The following is a 12,838-nucleotide window of genomic DNA, read 5'->3' as shown; positions in this document are numbered from 1 at the left end:
AAATATATTTTAAAAAAATAAAAAATAAATAAAATACATTTGTTTATGTGGAAAAAAAGATGTCAATAAGAATAATGAGTAAACAATTGTGTACAGGCATTATCTGGATTCAAGGAAACGTCTTATGCCTGAAGTTTGAGGAAGACTTCCCTGGGTCATGCTTCTGTTTTCACTGCATCTGCAGCAGCTTTCTTGAAAAGAATGGAAGTCTGACTCACCTTGAGGTGCTGGACCATTTCATTCAAAGGTACCTCTGTGATCAGACATATGTCCAGAGAGCCAGGAACTGAATGAGCAGCTTTGGGTTCAAATTCTTTTCCCACTTCGTGAAGGTTAAATTTCTGGTCTCCAAAACACAATGCTTTCCTGTCTCCCTATTGGGGGAGAGAAAACCACCTAGAGTTATACCACCAAGATGAGTGAGGCAAAGTCCCTTTACCTACCCTAACAAGCTTTAAAAAATGTAGAACAGGGCCTAGCTGGCATGGCTCAGTGTTTGAGCATCAACCTATGAATTAGGAAGTCACGGTTCAATTCCCAATGTCAATTGATGATTTTCTCTCATTATTGATGTCTCTCTCTTCTTTCCCTCTGAAATCAATAAAATAGATTTTTTAAATATAGAAAAGGGCTATTTAATGAAAAAACAACAACCCTGTGCCCCACCCCAGTCTCATTCCCTACAGAGAAAACAGAAGCATGACCCAGGGAGGTCTTCCTCGAAACTTCAGGAACGAGGTTTTCTCAGATCCAGGCTTTTAATGTGTGTGTGTGTGTGTGTGTGTGTGTGTTTATTTCTTCTGGAAACTATTTCCTTATCTCCAAATGTGTTTATACTACCCATCACCGAAACAGCAGTTTGTCAACTTAAAATAAATTTTCCCTTTTTTCTTATAAACACAACCCAAATTATATCAGCAGAGGTTGTGTGTGGGGCTTCTGGGAACCTCCCAACCTCACTGAGCTGGAACATTTTGCCCATTCACTTCCTCCTTCTTCCCAGCCAAGGCCCAAGCCCTGACTGCCTGCCTGCCTCTCCAGTGGTTGTTAAATGAGAGAAAAAGAAAATTATGTCTTCTTTACCCACTGTTAGTTGGGTTTTCTCCTATGTGCCTCTAGACACAGTCCCTAACTGATGTGTCACTATTTCTTGATTTAACAACTTTAGACATCTCTATCCTCTCCCTATGATACATGAGAATTTAGCTCATCCACATTACTACCCCTCCCAATAGAATTCTATCATTTTGGTTCCTTGATAATTTATTTTTTATTTTTTTAATTTAAATTCTTTATTGTTGAAAGTATTACATGTCTCCTTTTCCCCCATTGACATCTCCCACCACTCCTGCCCCCCAGCACATGCCCTCACACCCCTACTGTCTGTGTCCATTGGTTATGCTTATCTGCATGCATACAAGTCCTTTGGTTGATCACTTGGCCCCTCTCCCACCCTCCCCTGCCTTCCCTCTGAGGTTCAATGGTCAGTTCCTTGATAATTTCTAAGAGAGAGAGAGAGAGAGAGCCGAATCCTAACCACTAGACCACCAGGGAGCGGCTACTTGATAATTTTTAAATAACCCATTTGTACCTGTATGTTTTGATAGATGAACTACAGCTAGTATCTCATTGACCCTACTATTCTTTTCGTCATGTCTCCTCCCTCTCCTGTGCCTTTCAACCTCTGTCATTTTTTTTCTTTTGTTTTTGTTAATCCTCACCTGAAGACATTTTTTCCATTAATTTTTAGAGATAGTAGAAGGAAAGGAGGGAGGGAGGGGGAGAGAGAGAAACATCGATGTGACAGAGACACATCAATTGGTTGCTTTCTACATGTGCCTCAACTGGGGCCAGGGATTGAACCTGCAACCCTGGTACATGCCCTTGACCAGGAATCAAACCTGTGACTCTTCGGTGCATGGACTGACGCCATGGGGAGCGGGCCTAAGCCAGCAGTCGGACATCCTTAGCGCTGGAGGCAGGAGAGGCTCCCGCCACTGCCACTGCGCTCACCAGCCCTCAGCCTGGCTTCTGGCTGAACAGCGCTCCCCCTGTGGAAGCACACTGACCACCAGGGGGCAGCTCCTGCATTGAGCATCCGCCCACTGGTGGTCAGTGCACATCATAGCGACAGGTAGTTCTGCCATTCGGTCGATTTGCATATTACTCTTTTATTATATAGGATATTATATAGGATGATTGATACCTCATCTACTCTATCAGAAAATGACTTTATTTCACTTTTACATTTGAATGATAGTCTGGCTGAGTATAGAATTCAAGGTTGCAAGTTATTTTCCAATGGCCTCTTAAATACGTGGCTTTGTTTTCTTCCTGAATCTGGTGTTGTTGATAAGAAGTCTGATATTAATCTGTTTTTCATTCTTTTGTAGATGATACATCCACCCTCCATTCTTGCAGCTTTTAGGACTTGTTTGATCCTAGGTGTACTGAAATTGTATTCCACTGTGTCCATGTACAGGGAGTTGAGGCATCATATGCTTCATTATTACTATTTGCCCACCCATGCAAGGCACCTCTGTAGTTTTCTTTATGCATTCATTCTTTTTATCTCCATTCTCCAGTCCTGTCCCCACCCTAGTCAACCATTATAATGTGTTTAATGTTTGGTTTTAATGAGTTATTGTAAAAGCTGTATTATTGTTCTATGTGTGTATAAGTGGTACCATGCTGTAGACCTGATCCTGTTTTTCACTCAGCATGTTCTTTTTTAGAACTGTCCATCTTGATTATATATATGTATATCCAGTCTGTTTTTGCATAATTCTATTTTGATGCATAGTGTTTCATGTTAAGTTTAAATGTTTTATCCTTTTTGCCATTATATGGGCTCTTTCAATTTAAGAGATAATATTTTTTGCTTTCTCTGCATTTCCCACTTTTGCAGTTGTTTAGAATGCTCAAGGATAATACAGTATTCAACCTCTGGAAACCTCCTGTTTTCCCGGGAGCTCTCTTTCTTAGGAACTTTCTTTCTCCTGTTTCAAATTGGACTGATTATCTTCTAGGTATCTTTCTAGGTGCCGGGGCTGACCAACAGACCCTGAGCTATGGATGAATGATTACTCTGACACACGTTTCTGTGAAAGAGAGGACTAAGGGACTGCCTGGCTAGCTCGTTTGCCTGCCTCCTTAGGCTTTTCTTGGAGCAACAGCTGGAACTAAAATTAACCTCTAGATCAGTGTTTCTCAACCTTCTGGCCCTTTAAATACAGTTCCTCATATTGTGACCCAACCATAAAATCTCTCCCTTCCTCTCTATAAAAAAATCAATAAAATATATTTTAAAAAAATAAAAAATAAATAAAATACATTTGTTTATGTGGAAAAAAAGATGTCAATAAGAATAATGAGTAAACAATTGTGTACAGGCATTATCTGGATTCAAGGAAACGTCTTATGCCTGAAGTTTGAGGAAGACTTCCCTGGGTCATGCTTCTGTTTTCACTGCATCTGCAGCAGCTTTCTTGAAAAGAATGGAAGTCTGACTCACCTTGAGGTGCTGGACCATTTCATTCAAAGGTACCTCTGTGATCAGACATATGTCCAGAGAGCCAGGAACTGAATGAGCAGCTTTGGGTTCAAATTCTTTTCCCACTTCGTGAAGGTTAAATTTCTGGTCTCCAAAACACAATGCTTTCCTGTCTCCCTATTGGGGGAGAGAAAACCACCTAGAGTTATACCACCAAGATGAGTGAGGCAAAGTCCCTTTACCTACCCTAACAAGCTTTAAAAAATGTAGAACAGGGCCCAGCTGGCATGGCTCAGTGTTTGAGCATCAACCTATGAATTAGGAAGTCACGGTTCAATTCCCAATGTCAATTGATGATTTTCTCTCATTATTGATGTCTCTCTCTTCTTTCCCTCTGAAATCAATAAAATAGATTTTTTAAATATAGAAAAGGGCTATTTAATGAAAAAACAACAACCCTGTGCCCCACCCCAGTCTCATTCCCTACAGAGAAAACAGAAGCATGACCCAGGGAGGTCTTCCTCGAAACTTCAGGAACGAGGTTTTCTCAGATCCAGGCTTTTAATGTGTGTGTGTGTGTGTGTGTGTGTGTGTTTATTTCTTCTGGAAACTATTTCCTTATCTCCAAATGTGTTTATACTACCCATCACCGAAACAGCAGTTTGTCAACTTAAAATAAATTTTCCCTTTTTTCTTATAAACACAACCCAAATTATATCAGCAGAGGTTGTGTGTGGGGCTTCTGGGAACCTCCCAACCTCACTGAGCTGGAACATTTTGCCCATTCACTTCCTCCTTCTTCCCAGCCAAGGCCCAAGCCCTGACTGCCTGCCTGCCTCTCCAGTGGTTGTTAAATGAGAGAAAAAGAAAATTATGTCTTCTTTACCCACTGTTAGTTGGGTTTTCTCCTATGTGCCTCTAGACACAGTCCCTAACTGATGTGTCACTATTTCTTGATTTAACAACTTTAGACATCTCTATCCTCTCCCTATGATACATGAGAATTTAGCTCATCCACATTACTACCCCTCCCAATAGAATTCTATCATTTTGGTTCCTTGATAATTTATTTTTTATTTTTTTAATTTAAATTCTTTATTGTTGAAAGTATTACATGTCTCCTTTTCCCCCATTGACATCTCCCACCACTCCTGCCCCCCAGCACATGCCCTCACACCCCTACTGTCTGTGTCCATTGGTTATGCTTATCTGCATGCATACAAGTCCTTTGGTTGATCACTTGGCCCCTCTCCCACCCTCCCCTGCCTTCCCTCTGAGGTTCAATGGTCAGTTCCTTGATAATTTCTAAGAGAGAGAGAGAGAGAGAGCCGAATCCTAACCACTAGACCACCAGGGAGCGGCTACTTGATAATTTTTAAATAACCCATTTGTACCTGTATGTTTTGATAGATGAACTACAGCTAGTATCTCATTGACCCTACTATTCTTTTCGTCATGTCTCCTCCCTCTCCTGTGCCTTTCAACCTCTGTCATTTTTTTTCTTTTGTTTTTGTTAATCCTCACCTGAAGACATTTTTTCCATTAATTTTTAGAGATAGTAGAAGGAAAGGAGGGAGGGAGGGGGAGAGAGAGAAACATCGATGTGACAGAGACACATCAATTGGTTGCTTTCTACATGTGCCTCAACTGGGGCCAGGGATTGAACCTGCAACCCTGGTACATGCCCTTGACCAGGAATCAAACCTGTGACTCTTCGGTGCATGGACTGACGCCATGGGGAGCGGGCCTAAGCCAGCAGTCGGACATCCTTAGCGCTGGAGGCAGGAGAGGCTCCCGCCACTGCCACTGCGCTCACCAGCCCTCAGCCTGGCTTCTGGCTGAACAGCGCTCCCCCTGTGGAAGCACACTGACCACCAGGGGGCAGCTCCTGCATTGAGCATCCGCCCACTGGTGGTCAGTGCACATCATAGCGACAGGTAGTTCTGCCATTCGGTCGATTTGCATATTACTCTTTTATTATATAGGATATTATATAGGATGATTGATACCTCATCTACTCTATCAGAAAATGACTTTATTTCACTTTTACATTTGAATGATAGTCTGGCTGAGTATAGAATTCAAGGTTGCAAGTTATTTTCCAATGGCCTCTTAAATACGTGGCTTTGTTTTCTTCCTGAATCTGGTGTTGTTGATAAGAAGTCTGATATTAATCTGTTTTTCATTCTTTTGTAGATGATACATCCACCCTCCATTCTTGCAGCTTTTAGGACTTGTTTGATCCTAGGTGTACTGAAATTGTATTCCACTGTGTCCATGTACAGGGAGTTGAGGCATCATATGCTTCATTATTACTATTTGCCCACCCATGCAAGGCACCTCTGTAGTTTTCTTTATGCATTCATTCTTTTTATCTCCATTCTCCAGTCCTGTCCCCACCCTAGTCAACCATTATAATGTGTTTAATGTTTGGTTTTAATGAGTTATTGTAAAAGCTGTATTATTGTTCTATGTGTGTATAAGTGGTACCATGCTGTAGACCTGATCCTGTTTTTCACTCAGCATGTTCTTTTTTAGAACTGTCCATCTTGATTATATATATGTATATCCAGTCTGTTTTTGCATAATTCTATTTTGATGCATAGTGTTTCATGTTAAGTTTAAATGTTTTATCCTTTTTGCCATTATATGGGCTCTTTCAATTTAAGAGATAATATTTTTTGCTTTCTCTGCATTTCCCACTTTTGCAGTTGTTTAGAATGCTCAAGGATAATACAGTATTCAACCTCTGGAAACCTCCTGTTTTCCCGGGAGCTCTCTTTCTTAGGAACTTTCTTTCTCCTGTTTCAAATTGGACTGATTATCTTCTAGGTATCTTTCTAGGTGCCGGGGCTGACCAACAGACCCTGAGCTATGGATGAATGATTACTCTGACACACGTTTCTGTGAAAGAGAGGACTAAGGGACTGCCTGGCTAGCTCGTTTGCCTGCCTCCTTAGGCTTTTCTTGGAGCAACAGCTGGAACTAAAATTAACCTCTAGATCAGTGTTTCTCAACCTTCTGGCCCTTTAAATACAGTTCCTCATATTGTGACCCAACCATAAAATTATTTTTGTTGCTACTTCATAACTGTCATGTTGCTACTGTTATGAATCGTAAATATCTGATATGCAGGATGGTCTGAGGCGACCCCTGTGAAAGGGTCGTTCAGCCGCCAAAGGGGTCGCTACCCACAGGTTGAGAACCGCTGCTCTAGATACTATCAGCAGGGTAAGCATCCTTGAGAAGACACATGCTTCTGTAGTGCCCTTTAAGCTAGGATGTTTTGAAGTCTAAACATAAAGATTCCAGTAAAACACCCGGGGGCTCAGACTTGTTTGGAAAAGTCAAGGCAGGGTCGTGCCTAGAGGCCTTTGACCTTTCAGAGAATCCTTCTAACAGACTTTCCCACTAAGTCCGGTGCTTCCCCACATCTGGGAACTTCTCCTTGGAATCCACTGTATCCTGACTGATGTCTTCCTTACTCCTGGCTTAATCACTCATTTTGATGTAGCATAATCTCAATTTTCAAAGTAAGTGGGCAAATTTTCCAAGTTCTTTTATGTCTAAGAATGATTTATTCTACCCTCATCTTGATTAATAGTTTAGTTGAACATAGAATTCTAGGTTGAAAATTTTCTCTAAAAATCTTGTATTGTATTCTGGTCTCTGATGCAAATTTTAGGAAATCTGACATCTGCATATTTCTTTTTCCTTTGTAGTTGAACTACTTTTCTTTTTAACCTCTCTGAAATTTCCTAGGGTTTTCATTTTCACTTTGATGTTCTATAATTTCTTAAGAACACAGCTAAGTGTCCATGTACTGGATATTCAGCTAACCTTTTCCATGTAAGGACTGGAAATTCTCTTGAATTATTTCTATGGTAATTTCTTCCCCTCCATTTCTCCATTCTCTCTCTGGAAGTTCCACTATTCAGAATTTGGAATCTCCTTCACTGATCCTTTAAATTTTTCTCACAGATTGGTTGGGGGTTTTTTTAAGTTAATTTAAAAAGTATTATCATCAACTTTTACTCCACCTATAATTTGGCATTTATGTAAATAATTACCTTGAGCCCTAGCTGGTTTGGCTCAGCAGATAGAATGTTGGCCTGAAGACTAAAGGGTTCCGGGTTTGATTTCAGTCAAGGGCACATGCCCGGGTTGCAGGCTCAATCCAGTAGGGGACGTGCAGTAGGCAGCCAATCAATGATTCTCTCTCATCATCGATGTTTCTCTCTCTCTCTCTCCCTCTCCCTTCCTCTCTGAAATCAATAAAATTATATTTTAAAAAATAATAATTACCTTGAATGTTATGATCTCCATGCCCAGAATTTTGGAATAAAACATGGTGGTGTCTTTGATACTCTTTACTGTCATCACGATGTGGTCAAGTCTATGGATAAGACCTGAGGAAGGGGTCTGACTGCTGTGCCTCCATGACTAAAAAAAAAAAAATCAGAAGAGAGCACATTGATGCTGGTCACACCCATTTCCTATTTCTTTCTCCTTACCTCCACTCACCTCCCCAATGATTATACTTCCTCCTCACCCCTATTTCAAGGGGAAAGTCCTGAGAGGAAACTTTAGTAGAATCATATTGCCCATGTGTGGCTTCACAAGAGCCCATGTGTCTGCCATGACCACTCGCCATTGCTTTCTTGTTCTCCTTTTTCTTCCAGAGGGGGAAAGGTAAAGATGAGGGGAGTGGAGACCAAGATCAAACCCGCTCTTGTTTTCCCCAAACTGGAATTCATCTCTTTTGCAAGAAATGACAAGATCCAGAGGAGGCCCAACGCTATGAGCACAAGCCCTCCATTGGTCAGTTTCACACACACACACACACACACACACACACACACACACACACCCCTTGCCATCTTTCCCCCACTCCATAGCTATGATCACAGAGGACAAAATAAGAAGGGAGCATTTCAGTTAAAATGTTTCTGGAAAGGTGTGTTTACAAATCTACCTTGACACCCAGTAGGAGGGCATACCTCCTTCCCCCAGCTTCCTGGCCTCTACACACCTCCTGCCAGATCTTTTTCTTGATTTGCATTCTTTAGTAATTTTTTTTAATATATTTTATTGATTTTTTACAGAGAGGAAGGGAGAGAGATAGAGAGCCAGAAACATCGATGAGAGAGAAGCATCGATCAGCTGCCTCCTGCACACCCCCTACTGGGGATGTGCCTGCAACCAAGGTACATGCCCTTGACCGGAATCGAACCCGGGACTCTTCAGTCCCCAGGCCGACGCTCTATCCAGTGAGCCAAACCAGCAAGGGCTCTTTAGTAATTTTTATATTTACGTTACATCTGCTACAGGATTGTAAGGTGCCTGTGGTCTGGCACCATAGGTAGCAGAGCATAGTGGTTAAAGGAACTGACTCTGGAGCCAGACTGACATTTAATTAATCTTTCTATGCCTTAGTTTCCCCTTCTGTAAAATGGGCATGGTTTTATACATATCTTAAAGGGCTGTTGTAAACATTTTAAAAAAGAGTAATATATTTAAGGGCTTAGAACAATTCCTGACAGGTAGCCAATAGAGTTAATGACCCTCAATCTCTATAGCCTCATATATTGTTCTTGAACCCCAAGCCACATTGCCCTTTTGCCTGTTCCTCATAAGGGCCATCCTTGTACCTTTGGTCTCAGGGCCTTTTGCACATGTTAATATCTGTCTTCTTAATTAGGATATAAGCTTCATAAAGGTAGAGATTTTTCTCTGTTTTGTTCCTCACTGTATCTCAAACAACTAGCAGATGTTCAATAATATTCAACAATTAGGCCCAGTGCCTAGTACAAAGTCTAACTTCCCTTCCCTTCCCTTTCCTTCCTTTTCCTTCCTTTCCCTTTTCTCCTTCCCATTTCATTCCATTCCACCATATGTTATTTTATTCTGTTCCATTCAAGTTCTTACATTTTATTTTATTTTTTAAAAACTATATTTTATTGATTTTTTTTTTACAGAGAGGAAGGGAGAGGGATAGAAAGTCAGAAACATCAGTGAGAGAGAAACATCGATCAGCTGCCTCCTGAACACTTCCCACTGGGGATGTGCCCACAACCAAGGTACATGCCCTTGACCAGAATCGAACCCGGGACCCTTCAGTCCGCAGGCCGATGCTCTATCCACTGAGCCAAACCGGTTAGGGCTCAAGTTCTTACATTTTAAACAATTGATTTCATTGAGGCCCACCTTTAAAAAATATTGTGTGTTCTATTTTCTTTTTTTAAAAAATATATTTTATTGATTTTTTACAGAGAGGAAGGGAGAAGGATAGAGAGTTAGAAACATCGATGAGAGAGAAACATCGATCAGCTGCCTCCTGCACACCCCCTACTGGGTATGTGCCCGCAACCAAGGTACATGCCCTTGACTGGAATCGAACCTGGGACCCTTGAGTCCGCAGGCCAATGCTCTATCCATTGAGCTAAACCGGTTAGGGCTATGTGTTCTCTTTTCATGAGTGGAGGAGCAATTAGCAAAGTTGCTGAGTTCTGCTGTCCTCCTGGATACAGAGGGTCCACAGGGACACAGAAGCAGTAAAATGAGAAAATGACTGACATGTTGTTGTTAATCCTCACCTGAGGATATTTTTCCCATTGATTTTTAGAGTGGAAAGGAGGGAGGGAAGGAGGGTGAGAGAAAGAGAAATATTGATGTAAGACACATTGATTGATTGTCTCCCGAATGTGCCTTGACCAGGGCTTGGGATTGAACCTGAACCCATGTATGTGCTCTTGACCAGGGATTGAACCTGCGACCCTTCGGGGTGTGTGCTGACACTCCAACCGCTGAGCAACACAATCCAGAGCTCTTATTAACCTTTTAACGTCTATAGTATCTGTAATAGTACTCCCTTTTCATTCCTGATATTGCTAGTTCATATTTTTTCTCTTGCTTGAGAGAAAACAGAAATTACTAATATTTTGTTAATCTGTTCAAAGAACCAACTTTTCTGATCTATACATTTAAAGCTTTCCTTAAGCACTGCTTAGCCACATCACCAATTTTCTCTTTTTTAAAAAAATTTTTTTACTGACTTTTTTTTAGAAAGAGAAGAAGGGAGAGGGAGAGAAAGAAACATCAGTGTGAGAGAGAAACATTGATCAGTTGCCTCCCATACTCACCCGACCGTATGCACTCTGACCATGGGTATGTACCCCGACTGGGAATTGAACTGGCTACCTTTCAGTGCACAGGATGATGGTCAACCTACTGAGCCACATTGGCCAGGGTATGTTCCCAATTTTGATAGTTTTTGAAAATCTACTCAACCTATTCCTCTTATTTTTCTTTTTTTTTTACTGCCTCTGTTTTTAACAAATTTTTATTTATTGATTTGAGAGAGAGAGAGAGAGAGAGAGAGAGCAAGGAGGGGAGAGAGAGATCGATTTGTTATTCCACTTATTTATGCATTCATTGGTTGATTCTTGTATGTGCCCAGACTGGAAATCAAACCCACAACCTTGGCATATCTGGACGACACTCTAACCAACTGAACTACCTGGCCAGGGACCCTCCCATTTTTTAATACCCTGCCAGGTTAGATTCACTCCCCAGATCCTGTTTTGTATATGGGAAACTCCATCTTTGTAAATTCAAGGATGAGCTGGGCTGACTCCCTTAAGGAACAGGAAGAAGGCCACTGTGGCTTAGAATCCAAGGGTGAGTGAGGCATGAGCAGGAGGGGAAGGCAAGGGCCAGATCATCAAGAAATTGCAATCACATAAGGCTTAATGTGCCTTGTTCTAAGCACTATATAAAATAAAATTTTTATTCCTCACAATAACTCTATATGGATAATAGAGTGCTCAGACCATGATGCCTTCCCTCCTGCCTTCTTCACAGGTAAGGCTTTCTACGAAGTCCTCTTCAAGGTGTCGGGGGGGCCCTGGAATTCTTATGGCAAACCTCAAGGTCAGTGGGGTTTCCTGGCCCCTCCCTACCCTGGCCCATCCTAATGTCCCGGCTGAACTAGCTCCCCTGAGCCACCCCGAGGGAGCCGAACAGCTGGCTCTTAGCTTATTCCTGCACACATGTTGATCACTGACCATGTGTTAGAGCAGGACCTTTCCATGTCCCTCTGCTGCCATCTGCTTGCCTTTGAAAGAGGAAGAAAGAGGAAGAGGGGAAATGTATGCCCACACACCAGGATAGCCCACATAGAAGAGAAGCAGGTTACCAGGTCTGGGCTGGAAGGTCCCCAGCCTTGGTGACAACACCTGTGCCCTAGACCCCCAAGGACCGTCCCATTCACCTGCTTCTCCGAAGTCCTGCCCCACATACTGGCTGGCAGCCTAGAGGGCAGACGGCACAGCATGGCAGGCTAAGTGTCCTTGCCCTGGGACCGCCAGACAACCTTCTGGCTCAGCGCCTGGAGATCAAGGGGCAGGAAGGGGAGGGCCACAGGCTGAGGACTGCTAGTGGTGAGAGAGGTAGGCGGTGCAAGTACAAGGACTCTGACATAAAACTCAGGATCTTGAAAGCAAAAGCTTAAGGTGTGTCTTAGATAGCTCAGGCCAACATAACCAAGTACTATGGTCTGGCTGGCTTAAAAAACAAAATCTATTTTCTCACGATTTTGGAGGCCTGAAGCCCAAGATCAGGGTGTCAGTATGGTCAGGGTCTGGTGACAGCTCTCTACCTGGCTTGTAGATGGCCACCTTCTCGCCATGTCCTCACATGGCAGAGAGAAAGAGCAAGTTTTCTGGTCTCTTCTTATCAGGGCACTAATCCCATCATGAGGACCCCACCCTCATGACCTCATCTAACCCTAATCACCTCCCAAAGGCCCCACATTCTAATACCATCACACTGGGGGTTAAGGCTTCAACATATGGATTTGAGGGGTTGCAAACATTCAGTTTGTGAATAACAGGTGTACATGTGTAAGGGATTACTTTGTAATACAGAAAACCCACCTATCTTGAAATAGTGGGAGGCATTATTCTAGGGTGTGAGGCCTCTGGTCTCTTTAAGGGTATGTTCACATAGTGTGAGATCTTTGGTCTGTTTGGAAGTCTGTGTCCAGGGTGTGAAGTTAGGAGCTGAGTTAGAGTATGACCACTATGACTTATTATGGGTCTGTTTACTGGTTCTCCAAAATAGTAAATGTTTTGTGCCTCAGGGTGCAATGTTCCTGAATTCTTTTAGGGTGTGAGCTCTGGGGTCTTCTTCATCTTCGACCATCCCTCACTCTATCCTCACCCTCCAATGCTGAACGGCAGGGAACATTCATCAACCCCATTACGCTTGCCTTACCCTGAGCTAGCCTCCCTCTCTCTTGTGGGTTACCTGTCCGGCCCTGGGGAATGTGAGTTTGGGATTCTT

The 12,838-nt window shown here is 42.4% G+C and overlaps 1 protein-coding gene across 1 annotated transcript in view; it reads right to left on the bottom strand.

Annotated features, from left to right (window-relative positions):
- Nucleotides 1-11,879, bottom strand: part of GLOD5 (glyoxalase domain containing 5) — a 13,181-nt gene extending 1,302 nt beyond the window's left edge. Inside the window, exons 1-3 of the mRNA XM_005868002.2 lie at nucleotides 11,766-11,879; nucleotides 7,799-7,936; nucleotides 3,515-3,670 (exon numbers count right to left, since the gene is read on the bottom strand). Of these exons, the coding sequence (XP_005868064.1) occupies nucleotides 3,515-3,670; nucleotides 7,799-7,936; nucleotides 11,766-11,828 (357 nt within the window). The 5' untranslated portion in view covers nucleotides 11,829-11,879. The remainder of the gene's footprint in view (nucleotides 1-3,514; nucleotides 3,671-7,798; nucleotides 7,937-11,765) is intronic.
- Nucleotides 11,880-12,838: the final 959 nt, after the last annotated feature.

The sequence above is a fragment of the Myotis brandtii genome, unplaced genomic scaffold, assembly GCF_000412655.1.
Source record: "Myotis brandtii unplaced genomic scaffold, ASM41265v1 scaffold2579, whole genome shotgun sequence".
In the NCBI taxonomy this organism is placed as follows: Eukaryota; Metazoa; Chordata; class Mammalia; order Chiroptera; family Vespertilionidae; genus Myotis; species Myotis brandtii.
This window is presented reverse-complemented; position numbering and strand designations above follow the sequence as displayed.